Source organism: Cydia amplana, chromosome 1 (assembly GCF_948474715.1).
Source record: "Cydia amplana chromosome 1, ilCydAmpl1.1, whole genome shotgun sequence".
NCBI classification, from domain to species: domain Eukaryota; kingdom Metazoa; phylum Arthropoda; class Insecta; order Lepidoptera; family Tortricidae; genus Cydia; species Cydia amplana.
Genome location: NC_086069.1, coordinates 17,255,956 through 17,281,854, shown reverse-complemented (window position 1 = coordinate 17,281,854; position 25,899 = coordinate 17,255,956). Strand labels below are relative to the sequence as shown.

At 36.7% G+C, this 25,899-nt stretch overlaps 1 protein-coding gene across 1 annotated transcript in view; it reads right to left on the bottom strand.

Moving 5' to 3' along the window:
• The window catches only part of LOC134649195 (ATP-binding cassette subfamily G member 4-like), a 103,531-nt gene that overhangs the window by 25,660 nt on the left and 51,972 nt on the right, over window positions 1–25,899 (bottom strand). The window contains exons 3-5 of the mRNA XM_063503917.1: window positions 22,497–22,686; window positions 19,224–19,369; window positions 6,697–6,856 (exon numbers count right to left, since the gene is read on the bottom strand). Of these exons, the coding sequence (XP_063359987.1) occupies window positions 6,697–6,856; window positions 19,224–19,369; window positions 22,497–22,686 (496 nt within the window). The remainder of the gene's footprint in view (window positions 1–6,696; window positions 6,857–19,223; window positions 19,370–22,496; window positions 22,687–25,899) is intronic.

The window sequence follows — 25,899 nt, the reverse complement described above, 5'->3', positions numbered from 1 at the left end:
TTAACATTTTTTCCCCATCACAAAAAGCTTTACGTCTTACGCTCCCGCGAGTTTAACATTTTTTCCCCCATCACAAAAAGTGCACAGCGCCGCTAAAGAAGTTTTCACTTCAAGAAATGTAAAAACAAAAAATACTTCGTTGAATCATTATCACAGCGTATTCACAATGGTCTTAAGTGCCATAAAAATCTAATGACACTTAAGTCCTTTATGCCAATTTCCACTATTTTGAACATTTTAGAAAAAACGAAACGACAGAAGAACTCTATGTAACAACTGAACCTGAGGGCCTACCGCGAACCACGTTCGGCGTGTTGCCTCCCTGTCACACTTACGTACGAATTTACAAGTGCGACAGAGAGCCAACACGTCGAACGTGGTTCGCGGTAGACCCTTTGCTTACAAAATGTCACGAGAATCGGTTGAGAATTGCGACCTGTAGAGAAAAACAACCGGGCATACGAAATCAGTTCGCTAACGATTCCATTATTCAGAATTATAGAGTTCGAATAGGCCTCTTCATTACATGTAGGAAAGTTTATGGCTAATCTATTTACTGTATGTTTTGCATAAACGATTACTTATGGGAGTAACTTGAGACATTCGTAACATATAGATATAGAGGAATTGAAAGAGGTGGGTGTGGGTTTTCTTATTACATGTCAAACCTGACCCGGCCTCAAGCCCACTCAAAATATTTAAGTTTCTCGTATCTACGCTGCGGGTATGATACAATGGAACTACAATTAAGTAAATATAAAAATAAAATAATTTTAACCGACGGCAATCATATGAAACTGAAACTGTCTGCTTTTCAGTATAAGCAACTGCCTCAGAAATTCAACATTTATACCTAAATATCGCGATGTGCGAGCGCCTGCTAAAATATATTAGCAATAAGTCTCCGACAAGCCACATAGTATAGACGCTCAGGCGCTGCATTCACTTGCATAATGTCTTCTATTTGCGCTCCCGACGTGCAAACAATCCGCCAAGTGAGTATTAACCTGCACAAAGCCAAGCTCCTGCGTTTTATACACTGTGTATTTTGTCAGCAAGTTCTAATGTGGGCACGATATTCGTATAAAAAAGAAAAAAATATATGTATGTTGCATGTGGAATCGTTCTATTTTAAATGAACAGTAATAAATAAAAAACTGAAGTATTACGTGACTCCACTTAAAAAAATCAGAGTAATGTACTGCAGCGTGTTAGCGCTTCATATTGACAATATATACTTATAGAGGTTACCTGCTTAAGTACCTAATTCCTGCTTGGATTCCATCCCATAAAAAGGGACTTCAGTCCTCAAATACTCTTTTTAGGGTTCCGTACCCAAAGGGTAAAAACGGGACCCTATTACTAAGACTCCGCTGTCCGTCCGTCCGTCCGTCCGTCCGTCTGTCACCAGGCTGTATCTCACGAACCGTGATAGCTAGACAGTTGAAATTTTCACAGATGATGTATTTCTGTTGCCACTATAACAACAAATACTAAAAACAGAATAAAATAAAGATTTAAGTGGGGCTCCCATACAACAAACGTGATTTTTGACCGAAGTTAAGCAACGTCGGGCGGGTTCAGTACTTGGATGGGTGACCGCTTTTTTTGCTTATTTTACTCTATTCTACCGTGCGCGAGTCCGACTCGCACTTGGCCGGTTTTTTACATATCCCTCACCCGTCCCGTACTCATGCGTAAAAGGAATAACAAATTTACAGGCGAGTATGAAGGAAACTGTATTTAATAAGGAAGTATTAGCTAGTATATTCTATCTACGATATAAGGATTTAACTAATACGTGGAGTATTAGGGCTGACACGCCCCCTCATTATCCGCCTGTCGCACATTGTCTGCCTCTGACAACCCTGTTTCGTGCCAATCCTTTACGCTCAATTGTTTTTTACATCGAAACGAGATAGAAACCTACCGGTAAAAGCTCCCTATAAAATTATTTTATTACTTAGTAACGAGTAATTTGCAAATAGTCACATGTGGCATCAATTAAATTGTTTATTAAATACCAAAAGGTTAAAAATTACCTAACTACCTATATCTAGACCAAAATGATATCTATACATATTTTTGTTACAGCCTCTTTGTTTTTCATTAAAGGTATAGTAAGTAAGTTTATCTTGAGAAGGTAAATATTTATAGGTAAAATTTGAATATTACGTCGACAAAGTTGTGAATTTTTAATAGTTCCAAGCCAGAGATACTGGTCCTTTAGGACAGCTCCACTCCGAAATATAGTTAGCTCGAAACTTCCTTTTCTCGAGAAAGACGCTTTAAAGAGTTTAAATTAAAGTGACGGGTATTATGGACAAACTTATAGATTTATTGCTTAAATGGTGGTTAATTATTTAAGTACACATTTTTCAATGAATAAAAATTGTGTAATAATCGCCTTTGCGGGCACAGTTTTATTATTGAGTGAACAAGAGGTAATTACCAAAATTCTTTCAAGTTGTAAACTTGTTATAAGTGGGTACTTGGTACGAGTATTTTATAGGTACGATTTATACATTATGCGGTATGATAATATTATCTTTCTTCCTAATATTATCTCAGTAATAGTAGCTCTTTCTAATAAAATTAAGGATACGGAATAAGAAGCTTCTTTTGAAATATGTACTTCTTTGTACAGTCGCCACCAGATATATCGGAGTGGTCAAGGTATTCATAAAATCTGAACACACACTCTAACGCCTTGTCAATATAGGCGCGTCCAGATATTTGCGAGCACCTTGGCCGATCCGATATAACTGATGGCGACTGTACCTGGTGGGAAGCAGTTATCGTCGCTTATGTGCAGTAGGTACATTTTTAAACAGTTCAATTTAAATATTATTTTTGTGTATGTTTTATTTAACTGGATTCTGAAAGCATCCTTCTCTACTAAATACTATGTTATTTAAAAAACTATATGTCAATGCTTCATTACTACTTGTTGTTGAGTCGGTAAATAAATAAATAAAGTTGAAATAACTACTTAATTACCTTATGAAAACGATGTAACAACTGCTATCAATATGCATGAAAATTACTGCTCTTTATGTACCTACTTTTATTATGAGACTCCGATGTTGGCTTTTATCGTTGTGCGTCCGGAAATATCGGCAAATCCCGGCGAAAACCGGAACAAACCAAACCCACCGGAACCGTTGTTCGTTCGCGTAGTAGCCGAGTGAATTAAATATGATGGCGTGCCAAATCGGCATGGTTGCATGTTATGTTGTTAACAAAATATATGGCTTTCATTACGAAGGTTCATGTGGTTGTGCTTGAAAGGAAATATCTAGAACAGCGGTTCTCAATCTTTTTTTTTTGACGGAACCCTTTGGAAAGCGAAATACTTGATGGAACCCTACAATAAAACAATAGTTTTTAGAAGTGTATTTTTTTATTAATAAGCATAATAATTATGCTTATTTTATTATTCTAAATTATTCTAAATTCTTGCGGAACCCCTGCAGGGGTGTCGCGGAACCCTAGGGTTCCGCGGAACATACTTTGAGAATGGCTGGTCTAGAAAGAAGCATAAAAAATTTCATCATCATTTCACGCAAGTGCAGCGGGAACTATATTATATTTACCTCCCGTCGCACAATGTACTATTATTAAATTTATTTAAAAGTGGGACTATCCGGTAATGAGCTACGAGCATGAAAAATATGGTATTTTATAGGTAATGTTTGTTCAATAAACACGTTCAACAACACGAAATTAATTCAAAAATGTGATTTGGTAATTATTGACAATTTTTGTAAATATATTCGAGTTTAAAAACGTAAAGTTTCCTTGCCGAACCCTTATAAAAATGTTCAAGCATTATACTCACAGTTATATTGTCCATAGGAAAGAGGCGCATTTTTCCGATCGTTGTTGACCCTAACTAGTACTTACAAAGTACTTAACAAATTCCTTTATTTAAAAATATTATACACATATAGGTATTATATAAAATATGATTGCTGACATGAAACATAAGTAATAATAATAAATGTAACAATACTTAAATGGCGACATCCCTCACCCTCCGAGAGATAAAACGTGTCTACAGCATGTTAACCCGCATTGAACCGAGGCTATCTAGGCAGCACATTACCTCTGGGAGGTGGTCTAGCACACACAGGCACAGAAGGCCTGTGTTAATTCGGTATAGTTACATAAAAAACTTTGGGCCCCAATTAATGCTAACAATAACTTTGGCTAATGCCGAATAACCCTGTATGTCGTCTATGTACCTAATACTATTTATTTTTGTGTAGGTATGATAACATCACTGAAATAAAAAATGTGGTCGCTTTTTTTTCTGACTCAGTTATTTACTCAACGGTTAGAAAATTCATTTTTAGTTATTTTATAGGTAGGTATATTAATTGAATAAGTATGGCAAAAAGCGTTGGCGGTCCCATACCTATCATATCAATAAAGGTTAATAAGAGCGGAAAATAATGTAAAGTAATAAAAAATAATATGAGGTAATTTTATCAAGCAGAAAAATCTGCGATAATTTGTATATTAAAGGAAAAAAATATAATTTGATTATATTTCAGATATGGTACGTTAGAATTGTTAGAAAGCTTTTTCCTCTGCTGTATACTCGTATGAACGTAGGAGTCTGAGGTATATAGTGGATCTTCTGTATGCATTGCTTTTGTAGAAATGGGCAGTAGGCGAGACGTAAATTACAACTGCGAATTGGTTTAGGCAACATTTAGGCTCGTAAATGGCGAAAATCCAACGATTGGTGACCCGGATAGACTCCGAACGGTCCGTAGGTAATAGAGAGAGTAATTCAAAATGTCGTCTGGAAGTCCTTAGCAGAATGATTAGAAAGTGTAAGTTTAGGTAAAATTGCCAAATTTACATTCTAATTGGCGTGAAAAGTAGCTACCAAATAAGCGCAAGTTTTTAAGTTTATCAAAATTGTGCCTGATCAAAACAAACAAAACAAAATGTAAAATGTACCTTCGAGTACAGCGAAAATGTATATTCTTTTAGATTTTAATTTGACACCTGATTAAACTGTACGACTGATGAATTGAGCATAAAAAAGCCTTTGGAACTGAAAAGTATTACCTATAGTAAGTTTGATAATTGTTGGTTATTTTTCCATTGTGGTCTAACTCTGATAAATCATGGATAAAAATTTGTACAAAAGTTTAATTTCAAGCGTTCGTACTTTTATTCAATCAAAATTCGTATTTAAAGTTATCACCCCACCTAAATATAAGCTTGACGTTATCGAAATCACATTTAATCCAAGTCAACCAAACTTATTAAAGTCGTAACCATATCACAATAATATTGCGGCACGTCAGGGGGCTCGACAAAATGAAGAAAGTTCGGTGATGAGATTGTCGGCCACATTGTCTCTTGTAGGTAGTTAGGGGCTTTTACCCGATTTTGTATGCCCGCTGATAAGGGGAACAATAGGGCTATATTATACGCTTTATTAGATTAGGCGTCCTTAAAACTCGCAAGTTGACTACATAAAAGGGTTACAAGGTGATTTCAAGCGTTAACTTAAGTAGTATTCATTTAATGTAGTGTATAATTTCAGTGAGAAACATAAAGGGTAAGACGCTAGTTTCATTTGGGTCCTCACTATATTAATCTAATGCTCAACAAAGTCTAAAGGGAGACGCCGGAATCTCATTATAAAATACAAGTTTGAGAAATAAGTAGCTTTATCTTAGCCTCTTTCGAGAAATATTGGCTACAATTTCACATCTCACTGAGACTTCTCATTTCGTAAATTCTTCGTGTGTAGTATAATTGGTGAATAATTAATTTACTTGAAAATGTACGATTATTAATTAACCAAACTTGCGTCTGGTTAAAATAATATTAATGAGGTAGGTTGAATTATTATAAGGCCCTATGTCTTCCGTAATGGCCTCCAGAATTAGGTGCCTTAATGAAATTTAGAGGTCAGCTGATAAAATTTATTTCAGGCATTATAACTTATTCCAGTACGGATATGATGGTCGTTCTTGTCTACGTGACAGCGTGATAAAACGGTGCCCGTCACTTTCTTTCCCACGGTGTTAAACAGTGACAGTTATTTTATCACGTGGATAAAGATGGATAAAGCTATCCATAATAGGCTGGCTGGCCATTTCTTTATACCGTCAACGCATTAAGATTTCTGCCGGCGCTGAAATGGTAGTATTTGGCTCCTTATTTAGTAATCTCTGAAGAACTATAACTTTCCTTAATAACGTCGCATTTAACAGCTGAAGTCATTTTGTATTTCTTATTATGACTCCCAGGGTATTCACATTGAGGAGAATAGATAGATCAACTAAAATACTGGCCAAATGCGCGTCTGACCAAGTATAATAATGAACATTCGATTTGAAGAAAGTATTAAAAAAAAACTTAAATTAATCTAATTTTAATTTTTAATTAATTTATGATAGGTAATTGTAAAACTTATGGTTGTACCTAAGTTATTTTTTAAGGTCTACCAAATGATGTGCCACACTTTGATGTTCGCAGATTCTAAAAATTATAGTAAAACTTAGATTTATTTACTTTTAGGTATTACTTAATTAAGTAGGTACTAAGTACCTACGTATTAAAGTTTCCTAGTAAAACAGCAGACGCAGTGAAATGACTATCTGTCGGATTCATACAAATTTCAGGCCTCTTGTGTGGCGTACACAAATATGGACACAGACTTACCTGGTAACAGCACATGCCTCTTGCCAGGACGTATACTCGATCGAAGAGTGCGAAGAGCGAGGCCGAGGGCTGGTGTATGGTGCAGATGATTGTCCTGCCCTGCCGTGAGAGCAGACGCAGCAGCACCACTAGTTGCCGGACCGATACTACGTCTAGGCCTCTGTGAAAACGGAAATAATTATTTTTGGAACTACCTGTTTCCACTGGCTGAGCGTTTGGTTTTTCATTTGCCGGGTGTGAAATGTTCACGCCAACAATGTATGCAAGTAGGTCAGGAGACGGCAGGAATCGTTTATTTCGATTTCAATTATTTCGTTTGTAATATTCATGATAACTGAAATTGATTTTTTTATCGTTAACTGTTTACTAATATACTTGATAACTTTGGAAAAGCGGGGCTTCCTGTTGTAGGTACTTTATTTTTCTTTTGATCCAATTTTTTCAACGCTGTTACAGAAATACATTTACTTTGTATAAATTCACTGCTGCACTTGCAACATAACTTGAATATTAACCGTTTGTAATCTGTTGTGCTAATCTATAATATAATTAAAAAAATACTAAATAGTCTAAATACTTAAGTATATATTCCCGGGTATTTGTATGGCGTTACATTAATTATGACTTATGTATCATCATCTTCCTCTTGTTGTCCCGGCATTTTGCCACGGCTCATGGGAGCCTCGGGTCTGCTTAGCATTAATTATGACTTATGTTGTTATTAATTACCTACAGGAAAATCATTTCTTTTAAATAAAGAAGTCATACCATACCTTACAATTTGATATTAAGTATACATAGATACCAGAGCAAACCTTAATCAAAACTTCAGAGTCCGGCAAAGGCTATAAGCCTTTTTAAGATTGGATTATAATAGTAGGTACCTAATAGTGGAGTGTTGTAAGCTTTTTACCCAAGGAGTATTCGAAGCGGATTTTCGTAAACCCTTAAGAATACTCGGGTATTTGCAATTTTAAGTCTAACGGCCATCCACTATGACCAAATCTGTACCCTAAAATGTGCCTTCTTTGCTACCCAGCAATATATTATGAAAACAATATCACATCCTCCCTCAGTTAAGTATTACAACATGATATTAGTGATGGTCTACGTTAAATCGGCGTACAGGTATATAAACATACCACAATATGACCACAATATAGTAATTTTAAAATTTAAATTGAATTTAGAATTTTGGAGAATCTGTATGTATAAATTCACAGAAATAAATACAAGCTCCCGGTCTACATTTCCTCTTCTCAGTACGGTTAGCAAAAATGCAGTAAGCTATTCTGTCTACGTAGCTAAAATGGTTACCGTACCGCTAAGTGGCACAGGTGTGCTTTGTGCCTAACGCGTCGCATCGTTTAAGTTTTATTTTACCTAGTTACTAAGTTTAGTACTTAAGTAAGTTATAGTTTGTATTTGGTACTATATCACAGACATGTTTTTACAAATTAGATTTGTTAAGTATTTGTTAACTGTATGCAAAAATTGAATTTGAACGATGCAAGAACGTACCTCTTGCTCGTGCTTATCGGTGCGCGCGATATTCACTGCATTGAGATATCATGTTAGGTTAAGACAAGACTGAACTGTAATCTACAGACAGACATGATCGGAATTCAGAACGGATACTGCGTAAATATAGAAACAACGGTACATGGTGCCCACAACGATAAAATTGAATGTACCCCGCAGTTTGCAGTGTAATCAAATGATCGGGAATTCAACGCTCGCCTATTGTGTGACTACTAAATCTATCGAGCTCTACATAGTGATTTTGTAAATGGCTGTGATGGAATATTTTATGTTTTTACTTCATTATTGAAGATTCATTGTAAGATTCAACCCACATTTTTACCTTAAATACATAGTACTCGTTTTTTTTTTCAAACAGAATAGCGACAATTTTATGCTATACTGACTATAAAATGGTGAGGCCATTAGTAATCAAATAGCCAGGATTGTTGATGATTACTTTCCGTTCAATAAATTTAATTTATATTTATTATACATAGTACGGAAGGTACGGGACAATAACAAAAAATGTTTAAAAACTTAAAGGAATTCATACTGACATTTATTTTGTACTGTTTTCATCCTGTGCAATATACTTACCTACGTAAAGTACGTAGTTGAAAGTTGAAACCCGTTATTTCGCAAAAAAAGGAATATTCACGATATGTGCAAGAGCCTCGTTTCTTACCTAACACAGGCATGCAGGTGTGCACAAAGGATGCAATGATACTCAAATTGAATTGGTATTGAATATTAGTTTCTCAATAAGTCTCCAGCAAGAAACCAACAGCAGTGGCGTGTGGCCGAGTAGTTAATTTGCGGTTGTCATGCGTCTCGAGGAAATTTGTTACCTAGAGCTAGGACGTAGGCCAATATACCAATTTCCAGGGTAATTAGTATTTAGGGGTTGTGGCGGTACCTAATAGGTATATGAAAATTTTCACATAACGCGTCTGTTATTAACTCTTGGACTGCTAATATGGCCAGTTTTTGGTCTCACTCTCGTATGTTAAGAAAGCTTAACCAAATGGCAGCTTTATGCACATTTAAATAGTTTTTTATGTCGCAGGATATATGGCTGACATACGACTGGTGTGCTATGTACATCATATTTTTCTAATGGCTGTATAGTCTGTGCGGAAAGAGAAGAGTCGTGGAATGTATTGGGCCCCATACATTCCACGACTCTTCTCTTTCCGCACAGACTATACCAATAAATATAAAACCGAAGAACATGATAACCGAGTTCATTAAATTATTACTTTTTATTGGGCTTATATATAATTGGCCTGTTGTTAAGTAATAACTTCTTCGGATTTGAACATAACACCTCTACGTATAAGCATTTATAGCTCTTGCAAATTAATTTATAACGATGTCGAATACAGGAGCAAAGACCCGCGGGCAAATTAAGTAGTTTCTGTGGTCGAAATCGGCTTTTAATATTTGGTAGTATGATGGTAATCGTCAAATTCGAGCTAATTTCTAATTTATATTGATAGTTCGAAATTCAATTTACAGTTTAAGCTACAGAGGTATTTTTCTATACGAGATCTACATAGGGGTTGTGCACAAAAACGCGAGGTGTTTTCGGCTACTTTTTGACCACCCCCTCCGCCTTAGTGATATTTGGTGAGGTTTTTGGAAACATTTGTAGAAGATTAAATAGAAAATGAATATTTAAATTGTGTATTTTCATACAGGGAACATAATAGGTAAGGGAATGCCGTTTTTTTTTCGCAAAACATCCTAATCGAGGTTCCACTGTATTTCACTTCAACTTGTCGTTCGGAAGAACACATCACTTGCGATATCCTTCAGATTCGTATTTTATTTATCTATTAAATCGACTGTATGCAGGGGGGTCACTTTTCTCTGCAGCTGACTGTATATATGTAAGAGTCGTTAATAGTGTAATTAAATTGACGATTTTAGCCCCTGTGGTTTTATGGCCCAGGATTATATTGGAAACGGAGATGGCCGGGGACATCACGCGTCTTGCTCCTTCCCCGTAGCCGCTAGATTGCCACAATTACTTAACTTTAATCCGGGCTCTACGTGACTTGTTTGATGACCGCGGTTTATCTTTGTTTTGTATTACGACTATGTTGCCAAATGCCAAGTGTTTTTACTTTGTGTCAATTCAACGCCAGTTTAATATTATTCATTTATTTAGTTATACGTTAATTGATAACTCATATCATAAGTCTTCTTTGGTCGTACCCACCATACTTTATAATTTTTATAAAAAACTTTAATAGAAACAAACCGACACAAAACAGTTAAATGCCATAAGAATTATTTACGACCATCTCAAAACAATAAGGTAGGTACAATTAACCTCAAGACGTAAAATACTTGTCGTGGAGTTCCATTCGGGTCTTCATCAGCAGTTCCATTTCACCAAATAGCACTGTTTATGCAAATGCTTGGTTTTTAGATAAAAATAAAAAATCGCCATAGGTAATATAGGTATGCTTCGAATATTTGAGGAATTCCCTCAATGTTTCGTAGAACCCATCATCAGAACTCGACCTTGAGAAAAATGTTGTTAGACAAAGTTAACGAAGAAGACAAACTGCAATACACAACACAGGTTTACATAAAATTTCCAGAAATTGAGGCACAAAGGCGAACTATAAGGGATCTCTTCCAGTTAAACTTTGACTGTCTTTTTACAGATTGATACAAACATTCACTATAGTCAAATGACTTTATTTGCTTTGCTTCGGGGTTTAAAGTCATTTTTTCCCACATTGTCAGGTTTTAACGATCATAACCTTGCGATGACACAAGCCTGCTATAATAATCTTAAGTTTATTTTTACTTCAAAGTTTACAATAGACAAAATATTATTCTAAAATAATAAAACAACGGGCTGCCATTGAAATTGGAAGCTAATGGAACATGCGAACGACTTGCTATAATCGGTCGGACAAACATACATTATAATAAAAGGGTAAGTAATAGAACGTATACAAACTTATAATATATTGCTCAGAATATATAAATTCAATTAGTATAATTTTGAATGGCATAACGTGCAATAAGTATAACGTGTGATACGTATAACAATGAATTCCATAATTTTAATGAACTTTACATATAATATCGTTTATGATAAGTATAAAAAGATATAACGTTGAAATAATATAGTATACAAAACCAATACCACGCAATAAACCTAACCTTTTATTTTTCTGGGGGTAACAGTTCTAACCTAACCTGAACCCACTTTTCTGGTAGCTGTTTCTTTCTCCGAGGGTTCACAGTTCTAACCTAACCTAACCTACTTTTCTGGTAGCAGTTTTTTCTGTGGGGGGTCACAGTTCTAACCTAACCTATTTTTATGGTAGCAGTTTCTTTTTCTGTAGGGTAACAGTTCTAACCTAACCTACTTTTCTGGTAACAGTTTCTTTCTCAACCTAACCTACTTTTCTGGTAGTAGTTTCTTTCTCTGTTGGGTCACAGTTCTAACCTAACCTAACCTACTTTTCTGGTAGCAGTTTTTTTTTCTGGGGAGTCACAGTTCTAACCTAACCTAACCTACTTTTCCGACAATAATTAGTTTCGAATGGTTTCGATGACCTATGAAATACTGAGCTATCCAAATAATTTTACTAATGTTATGTTCAGATACTTATATGAGATGTTATTCATTATTTTTATTTATATGCATAACGAAAGTTATATTCAATGTAATTAGTTTATTTGTATGTTATACCAAACAGCGGTATGTATATTGTATGTTATATTATTTTTATGTTATACGTTTTGAACGTTTGTAAACTGAAATTATACCAAAAGTGCGTATTCATTATGATACGCACCCTTTTTATTTATATGCATAACGAAAGTTATATTCAATGTAATTAGTTTATTTGTATGTTATACCAACCAGCGGTATGTATATTGTATGTTATATTATTTTTATGTTATACTTATTGAAAATATATATTTAGTGCATTATACATAAGATTAGTATACGTTTTGAACGTTTGTAAACTGAAATTATACCAAAAGTGCGTATTCATTATGATACGCACCCATAATAAAATACCTAACGGCTTTGTTTGATATATTATATTAGAGGATCGATGATTTATTGGTAGATTAGGTTTGCCCAATTATTGGAGGCGCTGAATGGCAGAACCAAAGTTCATTGACTATATTCAATAATACTTCACTGTTTAATTGATTGTTAGTGTTTCTTAAAATGATAAATACGAGTAGGTATATTCTAACGATATTTTGAAAGACATTTTGTTCAGTGCACAGATTTTACGTCTTTTTTCATGAAATCAAAGGTATGTAGGTATCGTGAATTTATTATTTGGCCTAGCTTCTAATGCGAATTACCTACAGAATTTTGATTTAAAGTTATTCCTCAAAGCGATAAACTGTAAGTTTAAAATGAGTTTCACTCGAATCCAGACTCCTTGCATATAGGATCAATTTTTAGATCCGATTAAAGTCAGGTTCCTTTCCTCCTTTCTTCTACCTCTTCTATTCCTCGTGATGTAGCTACAGATTCAATAAAACACACATCTTACTTACACACAGATAGTTCACGTACACCTTAATAGATAATTCTTCTGAAGCCCATAATTATCTATGAAAATAGTGGCGAAGAAAGTAATCTAATTTGAGGTAATAACTTTATGTCTCCGTTGGAATACTGTTGTACCCATGTGTTTATTATCACTTTTTAGGGTTCCGTACCCAAAGGGTAAAAACGGGACCCTATTACTAAGACTCCGATGTCCGTCCGTCCGTCCGTCCGTCCGTCCGCCCGTCTGTCACCAGGCTGTATCTCACGAACCATGATAGCTAGACAGTTGAAATTTTCACAGATGATGTATTTCTGTTGCCGCTATAACAACAAATACTAAAAACAGAATAAAATAAAGATTTAAGTGGGGCTCCCATACAACAAACATGATTTTTGACCGAAGTTAAGCAACGTCCAGCGGGGTCAGTACTTGGATGGGTGACCGTTTTTTTGCTTGTTTTGCTCTATTTTTTGTTGATGGTGCGGAACCCTCCGTGCGCGAGTCCGACTCGCACTTGGCCGGTTTTTTTCTGGTGTACACAATTACGGTTTATTAAATCCGTCTACTGTGACGAGCAAGTGGCAAGTATGGAATCCAACACACAACATCACAATGTCCTGTTTATCTGAGGTGTTTTTTTCCTTTTAAATAAAGTTATTAGACATATATAAAGTAACGGTAACATTTGTTACAAATACATTATGGCACTTGACCTTAAGTTGGAATTTTCTATAATCCCTCAGACGTCGGATTAGGTCAGCTGTTTACTGAACCACTGAAAGCCGTCACCGGCGTCGGGTCGGCAATTGCAGCTTACTTCGCACATAAAAAACTGCGAGGTTTAACTTAAAAATGACATGACCTATTTGGTGCTTAGATGATGATCTATAATATGCTTATATGGAGGTACTGTAATGTTATATTTGAAGCGATGTGGCTCCGCTTAAGACAATAATGTAATAAACTCTAATTGTCGCACTAGTGCGGTAAAGCAGCACCATATGTACTGTAATAAATATTATCTAAAAAAATTAGGAAAAATCGACAAAATAGACCGTAAGGGCGGTTTCGCACTACGTCCGATCCGAATCCGATCCGAACCCGTGAAAATATGGTCCGTTGTAGCCGTAGAACTATTTCTATGGTAAGTTACGCACTACATCCGATATCCGTCATCCGATTTCTTTCCGTCATTCTAGAATCTCCATTCCGGAGATTTTTTGACGGACCGAAGTAGCCTTAGTATTATTTGTATGAACGCTCGCGCACTGCGTCCGAGTTAAAGCCGAGCTGCGTACGAGCAGAGGGGCAGCGGGGCGGGCGGGGTATGCGGATAGGACTAGTGCGTAAGCGAATATCCGAATTCGGTCCGAGTTAGACATATTTTCACGGGTTCGGATAGGAGTAGTGCGTAAGCGAATATCCGAATTCGGTCCCAGTTAGACCCATATTTTCACGGGTTCGGATAGGACTAGTGCGTAAGCGAATATCCGAATTCGGTCCGAGTTTTCTAGACCCATATTTTCACGTGTTCGAATCGGATTCGGATCGGACGTAGTGCGAAACCGCTCTTACTGACGTTTAATCAGAATTCTCAACTGATGTTACCATCAGAGTAGTCAGTACCTACATATATTAGATACTATTTACTTCCACATACATAGGTATTTATTTTTATAATTTATCATATGCGTTGTTTATATCCCTTAATAATCTTCTTTGTACTACTCGATGGGTCGGTACCCATTTACATTTTTTCTGACCTTCGATAATTCCAATATGTTTTTATCTCATTTAACTACTTACATATGACATTGCGATTGTTCAGACCAGTAATAGCCTAATATCTATAATGAGATTATCGTAATGAAAAGAGCAAAGCAGACCAGCTGTGTAAGGATCGTAGCAAATATATATTCAGTGTTTGTCAGTACAAACAAGCGTGAACAGTATTATTACGTACGAACGAGTAGGTACCTATCATTTTACTGCTTTAATGAAAAAAAAGCATAGTGCAATCTTCGTGTTTGACAAATTGACAGTATCGACCAGGCTAGAACGAGACTAGCGTTAGATTAGCCAATTGGCTGGTCACCGAGTTAGTGAAAGCGGCCGACGAAGTGGAAAATAGCAGCAAGATCGACCGTCGTGCTCGGCATGGAATTTCACTGCAATGCCTGCATCCATTCTGTCAATGGCATGTATACTTTTTTAGACAGCAAGGACATATAATATATGAAATGCACGACTTCTTCGTACAGCTTTTGTTATTGTAGCTCATATTATCTATCGTAAAAGTAACCGAATAATATTAGCCTGTCCATAACCCACGTCTGGTCAAAAAATATTCATGCAGTATCAGTACATAAATACTACGAATGAATTTAGTAAAAAATGATTAATTAAGTAAAAATTGTTTTTTTTTTCGAAAACCAGTTGCCCGCCAACTTACTATTTACTGCCACGATGTTTCAGTGGAGTGCGAGAGTTTTGCATTTAATTCCAAAGTAATTTATCAGCTTGATTTTGTTTGGGATATTACCCGCACCCGTTGTTATCGTCGTATCGTGTATTATGTTTACATTTTTGCACCTTACCCCTTTGTAATAAGGCGAAAAATGCAAACATACCTTTGATTTTTCAAGTCTGTTAGGAAGTAAATATCTGGGAGACCGAGCAAAGCTCAGAAAACATATAAAAGCTAAAAATTGCGCGTTTTCCCAAGAATAATTTTTCGAGAGATCGATTTTTCGCCCCCTAAAAATATAGCAAATTTCATAGATATCGTTAGAGCCGTTTCCGAGATCCCCGAAATATATAAATATAATAAATATACAAGAATTGCTCGTTGAAAGGTATTAGGTAGATATATTATGATATTATCTGCCAAGATGATATTACTAATATTATCATGCCAGGTGATTAGAATGATGTACATTGACAACTGCACTAACTAGCGCAGTTCATATCAACAATATCGTGTAAATATCGAGTCCGATCTGTACGTACCTACTGACAAACATCGAGAAATGTCGAATCACGAACCTTAGATAATTGCATTGTACCTATCCTCGTTAGAAACCAAGGTAGCCAGTGTTAATGATAATTATACCTACTCGTAAATTACTGAAGCAAAATTTGCCACATAATTTATCAAGCCAAAGTAACTTTTGCGTGAATAGGCCACCTTTTTACAGGCACATTGTACAACGGCTTCAGCAAGAAATTAAAGCCAAAATCCGGGACAACATGTTACTTTATAAACTAATGATTTATCACTGTCAGCCTATGTTAGTATAGACAAGTTAAATTATTTAAGAGAAGGTCATGACGTCACGTGATCGCTTCTCGTGTTAGTTTTTCGCCCCTAATCCTTAAAATAATAAACAAGTCTAAATAAGTCAAACGACCCCTTCCATGGTTAACCTTTTAACCGCCAGCAATTTTTGATCGAGCGTGCTCGTGTCGCCACCGACAGTAATTGTAGGTACCACGCAGAGTAAGGTTAGCATAGTTACGGGAGTTATAAATGTGCTGTAAAAACCAAATCAGATCTTTGTCTTATTTATCAGACTGTGGCGAAATGAGCTGGATATGTAATCTTATATATCAGACTCTGGCGGTTAAAGGGTTACACAAAAAGTTTTATAAATATATTTTCCATAACGACAATATCTAGAGAGGAAAATGGGAACTACGTTTGTATGGAGAAGCGGTCGTCCGCTATCGGATATAATTATGAAAAAGTGATGATTTTTGTGAAACCCTAATACCTGTTATATTTATAATAGGCGTTTTCAAAATATACCTCATGATTCCTAAATTTTGGCAAGATCCTTCTATAGTTGCTGGATTTTAAAAGCAGTATATCATACCGTTCGCGCATAAAAGCTAACTTTAATGTTCGCTCCGCCAAGAAAACTGATACAACTTTTAGTCTAATAACTCCAGAGGTCAGGAGAGGTTAAAATTATAATAAAAGAAACTTAGCCTATTGTAAAAGCGGTAGACTTGCGCTTAAGCACTTGACCTGAATTTATTACAAACGCCAAGAGGAAAAACGTTTTGTCGAAACTCAAAGGGTTTTAGCGACCTTTTCTGGAACTTTTTCTGCGCAACTTAAAGCAGTAAGTATGTTAAGAATTGTCTAAAACTGTTTTATTTAAGAGTGCGAATATGTCGGGTACTTACCCGACAGTGAACTAAGCCGCACTAGAATCAGGAATTTGCCTTTAGGATAATCAGTCGCTAGTTAATAAGAATCTACTTGTTTATGTTGAACTATGACTAAAATGTATACAGAGCGCAAAAAAATATTAATTATTGATCTGTTTAAGATTGTCCTCAAATATTTATTTATAATTAACTAGCGACCCGCCCCGGCTTCGCACGGGTTAACAAATTATATATAAACCTTCCTCTTGTCTTGAATCACTCTATCTATTTAAAAAGCGGCCAAGTGCGAGTCGGACTCGCCCATGAAGGGTTCCGTATTTAGGCGATTTAAGACGTATAAAAAAAAACTACTTACTAGATCCCGTTCAAACCAATTTTCGGTGGAAGTTTACATGGTAATGTACATCATATATTTTTTTTAGTTTTATCATTCTCTTATTTTAGAAGTTACAGGGGGGGGGGACACACATTTTACCACTTTGGAAGTGTCTCTCGCGCAAACTATTCAGTTTAGAAAAAAATGATATTAGAAACCTCAATATCATTTTTGAAGACCTATCCATAGATACCCCACACGTATGGGTTTGATGAAAAAAAAATTTTTGAGTTTCAGTTCGAAGTATGGGGAACCCCAAAAATTTATTGTTTTTTTTCTATTTTTGTGTGAAAATCTTAATGCGGTTCACAGAATACATCTACTTACCAAGTTTCAACAGTATAGTTCTTATAGTTTCGGAGAAAAGTGGCTGTGACATACGGACGGACAGACAGACGGACAGACAGACAGACAGACATGACGAATCTATAAGGGTTCCGTTTTTTGCCATTTGGCTACGGAACCCTAAAAAACCGCATCAAAATCCGTTACGTAGTTTTAAAGATCTAAGCATACAGAGAGACAGACAGACAGACAGGGAAGCGACTTTGTTTTATACTATGTAGTGATTAATATCTAAAGAAATAGTTAATAGTTGTATTAATCTCTCAATAACGTTCCTCGAATTGAATTTCTTTTCAAGAAGGTAACTATATAACTTCTTTGCGTACAAAATTATTCTAGACACAAACTAATATCCTAAAAGCCTTTCTAGTAAAGGAGATTAATGTATGTAACTCAAAAGATATAATAGTCATTGGAGGGAAATGTATTGTACAGTAGGGGTCTTACGATGTTCTTTACTCATTTCAATAGATTAAAGTGATCAAACATTAATGTATTGTATTGTGTATGGGTAACAGTCCACAAAGTAGGGATTTGAGAAGGTATTATAACTTTGCTTAACATGACTTAAATACAATTTATACAGGGTGCTTCCTGTAACAGGAGCAATAAATTAAACTGTAGACTGTACTCCTCAAACTGACCAACATTTGTTCAGCAACTTTTGAAAATAACTCCTGTTTTGATTTTTATTACACTTTAAAGTTTATCCTAAGACGCAATGTATTGCAAATTTTGTTTTGTTTAAAGCGTGACAAGCAACGTCAAACACACTGATGTCAGCGTACATTGAAGGCAATATTTATTTTGTATGAAAAAGAGGAAGTCTAAAGGATTCATAATTTTTAAAAGTTGCTGAAGAAATGTTGGTCAGTTTGAGGAGTACAGCCTTTAGTTTAATTTATTGCTCCTGTTACAGGAAGCACCCTGTATACCTATTCTTGTCAGCTTGCGACATCGTACATTTTTGACGACTTGGGTAGGGTGACGTAAGGGAAAATTCGGCCTGTGGGTAATTAAGTTTTCTCTCGAATATCGAATTATGAATGTTCATAAGCGACACCGCGTAAATATTTGAAGTGACCTATTTGTGGAGCCATGTGGGCGTCTCTTAATTTCACCAGGCGGTCTAGCATGAGTTGCGTTCTCGCGCGCGACTCCATACTTGAAGTCACGCGCGAGAACGCAACTCATGCTAGACCGCCTGTATAGGTTACGTGAGATAGCTGATGACGAAACGGCCATCCTTAATTAAAAAATAAAATGAAATCAAATATAAAATATAATTTATTTTCAGGCAAGTAAGGTCTATAGATAGATATTAATGGCGTTATTCAAATATATTTAACAAACCATTGATAATCGGGTGTCCCAGTCCATCATATTGACTTTTCTGTTTGTAAGAAAGAACCAAAATTTTACAGAAGTTTATAAGAGGTTGCTAAGTTTTATGAATAAGGGAGTAAATTATTAATTACCTAAAGGCCGAAATAGGTTAACAATATTATAATACCACCCGTAAATGATAAGCAACGGCTTATATTGACTCGACTTACGTGGTAGGTTCATCCAAAAATATGATAGGTGGGTTGTTGACAAGTTCTAAAGCAACGGAGAGCCGCTTGGACTGTCCTCCAGACAGGCACTCGGATCTCGTGTCCCGGTGGTCCCAGAGACCAAGGGTCTGCAAAATTTCTGTAACCTAAAACAAAATTTGAAATATTTTTATTTTAGCGTCCAGTGACAGAATAAGTAGTATGTCATACAGAACGGACACCGTCCCAAATGCAATCACATCGTCCCGTGACAGTAGATTGCCTACAAATACACAGAATCTTAGTTCGATGAGCAACACGATGACACTAAGTTTAAAATGCCTGTGTTTTATGCCCTGTATGGGTTCATCTCTAGTAAACAACGAGTAGTATAAAGATACTAATTTTGTTTTGGCATCAATTAAAATTGTTTTTTAGGGTTCCGTAAAAACGGGACCCTATTACTAAGACTCCGCTGTCCGTCCGTCCGTCCGTCCGTCCGTCCGTCCGTCCGTCCGTCCGTCCGTCCGTCCGTCCGTCTGTCACCAGGCTGTATCTCACGAACCGTGATAGCTAGACAGTTGAAATTTTCACAGATGATGTATTTCTGTTGCCGCTATAACAACAAATACTAAAAACAGAATAAAATAAAGATTTAATTGGGGCTCCCATACAACAAACGTGATTTTTGACCGAAGTTAAGCAACGTCGGGCGGGGTCAGTACTTGGATGGGTGACCGTTTTTTTGCTTGTTTTGCTCTATTTTTTGTTGATGGTGCGGAACTCTCCGTGCGCGAGTCCGACTCGCACTTGGCCGGTTTTTTTGTTATATGTACATCTAAATAAATTCTGATTACTATTATTTGTGTTCGAGATTACAAAAAAGGTATGAGAAGCGAATAGGGTAATAAATGATTTGGGAATTAACAATTCAGTTGCTGCACTGCAACTTTTTACTAAGTTTTTTTCTTAATAGTGAAATTCTTTCTGAAATTACCAATTATTGGTGATTTACCCTCTATGTTCTGCAGCTTAAATGTTTTTCTATGATCCTAAAGCAACTTAATTAATTAAGAGAGTAAAGTTGCAATAGAAAAGACGAATAAAACTGCTCCCATTAAATAACTAAATAATTCACTTGTATTGTGGGTTTTTGAACTCCCAATAAAAAGGGTCTTGAACAAAAACTAATCCCGCCTAAAAGGATCTTATCCGGCTCTAGGCAACAAATCCGGAAAGGCCGGTGTAAAATCGGTTATCTATAGAAAAAGGCAAGTACAGATAAATGGACTCCACTTAAAGAAAATCGTTGGGAGCGTGACCCCGATGCCAAGATGACATAAAGGCGGTCGGCCTCGACCGTATACACTGATAAGAGTACGGTCAAATGTATAATGACTGTTAGAAAAAAGCAGTAACTAACGTTTTGACATACTCAATTCGAGTTTACTGAAAGGTGTTTGCGCTGCGACCTTATCAGGGGCATAAAATACCTACCTACCAACTAGGTTTCTTGTTTGTACGTAATATTTTTATCTCGTAAGTTTGTATGGCCACAATCTCGTAAGTTTGTATGGCAGAATCTAAATTCTGATTTTTATTATATGGCTTGTACTTAATGAACTGAAATTACTCGAAGAGGGTTGAGTGTGGTATCCCGGCTGGCGCGTTCCTGAGTGCTGTTTCTTCTCTTCTCGCAGAACTTTAATTCAACTTCAAAACTACAGTCTACGCTCCACAATTTGGTCCTTCGAACCGGATCAAGAAAGAAACAAGTACGCGCTGAGTTTCAAGTAACACTCAGACTGGAAAAAAGAAACAAGTACGCGCTGAGCCTAGAAGTTCGCTTCGGCTTAGACCCTACCCCAATAACCTTCCCATACCCCACCATTACCGGCTTGCCGGTCGGACCGTGTTGTGTTGTAGGTTCTCCTCCACTCACGTGTCCTGGCAACTTTAGTTGCATGTGTCACATGGTGATACCAACACACTGCTTTCGAAGGCATTGCACTTAGCCATTGCGGGAGATTCAGTGCACCGAGGGATCCACGCTTAGGGGCACTGACGTTGCGCTCGGTAACGTCAGAGCATAGGCGTTAGGTAGGTAAATCTGTATATAGTTAGGGACCCCCCGCGTGTGTCAAGTGTAAGTGTAAAGTGTTTCCAGTGAAGATGTCGGAAAAGGAAGCACGTAGCCTTCGCTCGCGCAGGAAGGGCCTGCCTGCCCCCGCGCCCAACGCGGACACCCCTACCCCCTCATCGGGCAAGACGACGTCCGACGAGACGAATACGTGGAGCAAAGGCACCAGTGGCAACCAGAAAACTAGTGGTGATAATGAGTCGGTACACTCGGAAGTGTTTGATGATACGGTAGTAGTTCGCAGTAGGTCGAATACGCTAGTACGTAATGAAACCGCTGTCGCGCCGCCGCCGCGGGCGCCGTCTGATCGCGCATCAAATAGGGATCGCGAATCGGTACATAGGGACCGCGATAGTGAAATAGCCGTGCTAATGGCTCAGCTCGAGGTTCGTAAAGCCGCTCTAGTCGTTGCTAAGACAGAGTCCGATACTGCAAAATTGAGGCTGCAGATTGCCCAAGTAAAGGCACAATCTGACGGCAGCAGTATCGCGTAGTCGGAGATTGTCGTGTATAGCTCATTAAAATTAAGCATGTTAGTTTTAAGCGTTTTTATTATGTTTTATGTACCCTTTACTTTCATGTGTATTTTTAACTTATATTGTGTTATTAATAATATTATTTGTGTTATATGCCTAGATTTAAGTCAATTATGTTCCTAATAAATATATTTTACCCATTCCCCAATCAAATGTAATAGCGTAAGCTTATTGGTCGAATAAAGGAAAACTGACTCTGCACGTAACACCCACATCTTAAGTAGGCGTGGCCTAAGTGGCTATGGTGGGGCGCGCGCCTATAAATACCGCCTCCCGCCGTGGTAGCTTACTCACTCATCACTACATACTACTACAGGCAACATATGCCTTAACACGTCACATATTAACCATAAATATGTGTTCTTATTAACATACTAACCCACTAACCCGGTAATGGTGGTATTGGAGGTACGGCAAGCGGACTTCGAAGGTATCCCGGCTGGCGCGTTCCTGAGTGCTGTTTCTTCTCTTCTCGCAGAACTTTAATTCAACTTCAAAACTACAGTCTACGCTCCACACTTTCATTACCTTGATGACCGTCACTCAAGGTTGAACCATGTTGTCTTGCCATGACGTATTGTGCATAGATTTATCTAGCACGTGAAATATGTTACTCACGATAAGATGCTTTTCAGCTCTACCAAGCTCCTTGCCCAACTTGAGATTAGCTGCGATCCTCATGGCCTCGATGACCGTGAGCCGCGGCTGCAGCATGTCGTCCTGCATAATGTAACAGCACAGCTTCTTGAACACGTGCATGTCGCGCGCGTGCCCGTTCACTGTTACTCGTCCGCTTACGTTGTTTGAACTGTTAAGAAGAAATAAAAAATGTTTAGAGACTATATTACACAGAAAGGTCTGTTTCCACACTTTGTAGGTAAGGCATAAGTGATATTTAGCGACGTACAATATATCGATATGAACATCTTATATCAAATGAGCGGAATTATTTAATTAGAATACTGGGAATCAATAATTAAATCCAAATATTTTGTACCAATGCTATGGGTAAAAAGAAAAGTAATTAATAATTATACAATTATGTTTTTTTTTTAATAACTTGCAACAAAATTGCTACCTCTTAAATATGAGTATATAGTCCATGTGTAAACTGCAAACATGACGTAGACTAAACAAACTCGTTACAATGTGACTGCATGTTCGCCAACTTTGAAGTGAAACGTGCGAGTTAATTTTACAAGTAGAGTGCAAATTTTAGCTGAAACGCAGTTGTTTAGAACTTTAAGCCAGTTTGACTCGCGTCTGTTTTACTTCTATATGATGGTCTGATATAGTGCAAATCGTTGTCCCGCTTATTCATCTTATTCATAGACAGAGGATAGTAATTTCCAGATACATTGACGACGAAATTTGTCAGACGAAAATTGTTACAGCAATTATATCCACTTAATTTATGATACTCATCAATTAGATCCTGAATTAAGATTTATTTAAAGATTAGAATAGGTATAGAGATGATCGACTGAGGGCAAACAAAAAGAAGTCACCTTAGTAATTAATTATTTACTAGTAAACCTTAAGACGAAAATAGAGGACCCGCGCGAAATCGCAGTTTCATACAAATGTAGTCCTCCTTTTCCTTTCTTTACTAAACTTTATTGAAAATATTTTGACACAGTTTGTTGTATATCAACTATAGCTATGTCCCTACGTTAAGACTTTTTTTCGATTTTTTAATTATATATATTATAATAGTTAGGAGCATTTAATTTTTTTGTGCGTGTGCTTAACTAATTGGCTTAACGACCGGTCTGGCCTAGTGGGTAGTGACCCTGCCTGCTAAGCCGATGGTCCTGGGTTCGAATCCCGGTAAGGGCATTTATTTGTGTGATGAACACTAATATTTGTTCCGGAGTCATGGATGTTTTCTACGTATATAAGTATGTATTTATCTATATAAGTATGTATATCGTCGCCTAGCATCCATAGTACAAGCTTTGCTTAGTTTGGGGCTAGGTTGATCTGTGTAAGATGTCCCCCAATATTTATTTATTTTATTTATTTAACTTTTTATGCATCTTGATCGCACTCGCATAATTAATGCGAACGAGATGTACAGAAAGTAAGTTACGCAGATGTTAGCGAATATGTCAGATTGACACAGCTAAGGCAGTCATGGTAAGGCTCAGAATTACACATGTACATGCTTACATATTTCAAATTAAAATAAACGTTTGTAATAAAACACATCGTATAATTTGTATACATGCCTATGTACATACCTACAAGGGGCATGGGATGTTAAACTTATAAAATGTAATACAACTTACATACCTAACCGTGCGGCAGTCTGTGAAACAATAATGCTTCGTGCTGTTCCTTTTACGATTCATAACTTTGTTTTACCACCACAGAGCGCCATAGACAAACTACCGTGTTTATTTTTATATTAGTTGATGTTCTCATATCTTAGGAGTGCATTAAAACCGGCCAAGTGCGAGTCGGACTCGCGCACGGAGGGTTCCGCACCATCAACAAAAAATAGAGCAAAACAAGCAAAAAAACAGTCACCCATCCAAGTACTGACCCCGCCCGACGTTGCTTAACTTCGGTCAAAAATCACGTTTGTTGTATGGGAGCCTCACTTAAATCTTTATTTTATTCTGTTTTTAGTATTTGTTGTTATAGCGGCAACAGAGATACATCATCTGTAGGGCTTGCAAATATTCGAAACTTTCAGATATTCGAATATTCGACTTTTTCTGACGACGTATTCGAATATTCGAATAATTATTCGAATATTACAAAAAATAAGAAAAGGAACGAGAAATCGGTTTATTATCGTTTTTTCAAAAGCTTTTTTCACATATTGCTAAAACTAAGGATATTTGGCAGAGAAATCCACTTAATTGACTAGATTTTATCATCCTACTATTTATAAGATGCCCACATTTATAAAAACAAGTAAAACGCCAAAATTAGACGTATTTAATATTTCTAGATAACACTTATTATAAATGCGTCGTTGCGTGAAATAATATAACTTTAACCATCCAAACACCTAGGTATGTAAGATATTTTTCTTAGTAGGTAATTATTTTCCGATTTAAATTAACTTGTAATCACTCAAAGGCCTGTAAAAAGGCCTTTAATTTCATTGTATTTTGAATCTTTATTGACTTTATTTATTTTGGCAAGTTATTATTCCTAATGGTCGGCTAATTATATAATATTAGAATATTTAAGGGAAAAAGTTAGTTGAGTACTGGGTGGATTATTCGTCAGCTAAAGGTGCATGGTTAGATTACCAAGTTGGGCAGGTTTGGTATGATTACATTTGAGAATTGCGATAAGTGGCAAGGTTTAGACTTCAGAAATTCGCTTAACGTACGCTTGTACTGAATAAACAGAATGACCCTTTAACTTAAAACTTACGCACCGTAAAAATAACATACTTTTTGATTTCGTTTTCTTTTAAATTGAGTCAGGTTTCACTGTATTCACGAAGTCTAGAGTGAGAGAGAGAGAGGAATAGAGTAAAAATATTATTTCCTTCGCATTTGGGGACCTACCGTTCCTCATTCACTGTAAATACCCGTAAAACACACAGAAACTGTAACTACAGCGGATGACATAGATTTTTTTACAGTAATAAAAAATATTCGAATATTCGAAACCTGAGCGGCCGAATATTCGAATATCAAAACAGGTCGAATATTCGACAAATTCGAATATTCGAATATTCGAATTGCAAGCCCTAATCATCTGTGAAAATTTCAACTGTCTAGCTATCACGGTTCGTGAGATACAGCCTGGTGACAGACGGACGGACGGACGGACGGACGGACGGACAGCGGAGTCTTAGTAATAGGGTCCCGTTTTTACCCTTTGGGTACGGAACCCTAAAAATGGGGTCCCTTTGTTTCCCATAAAGTTTTAAGTCATAATGTATTGTTTGTCATATTATCATTAGTCATAAAACTGAAACCGTTAACATTTCAGGATTTTCGTGGCTTAAAACTATTTGGGAAACAATAGAGACCCATTAAAAATACTATCT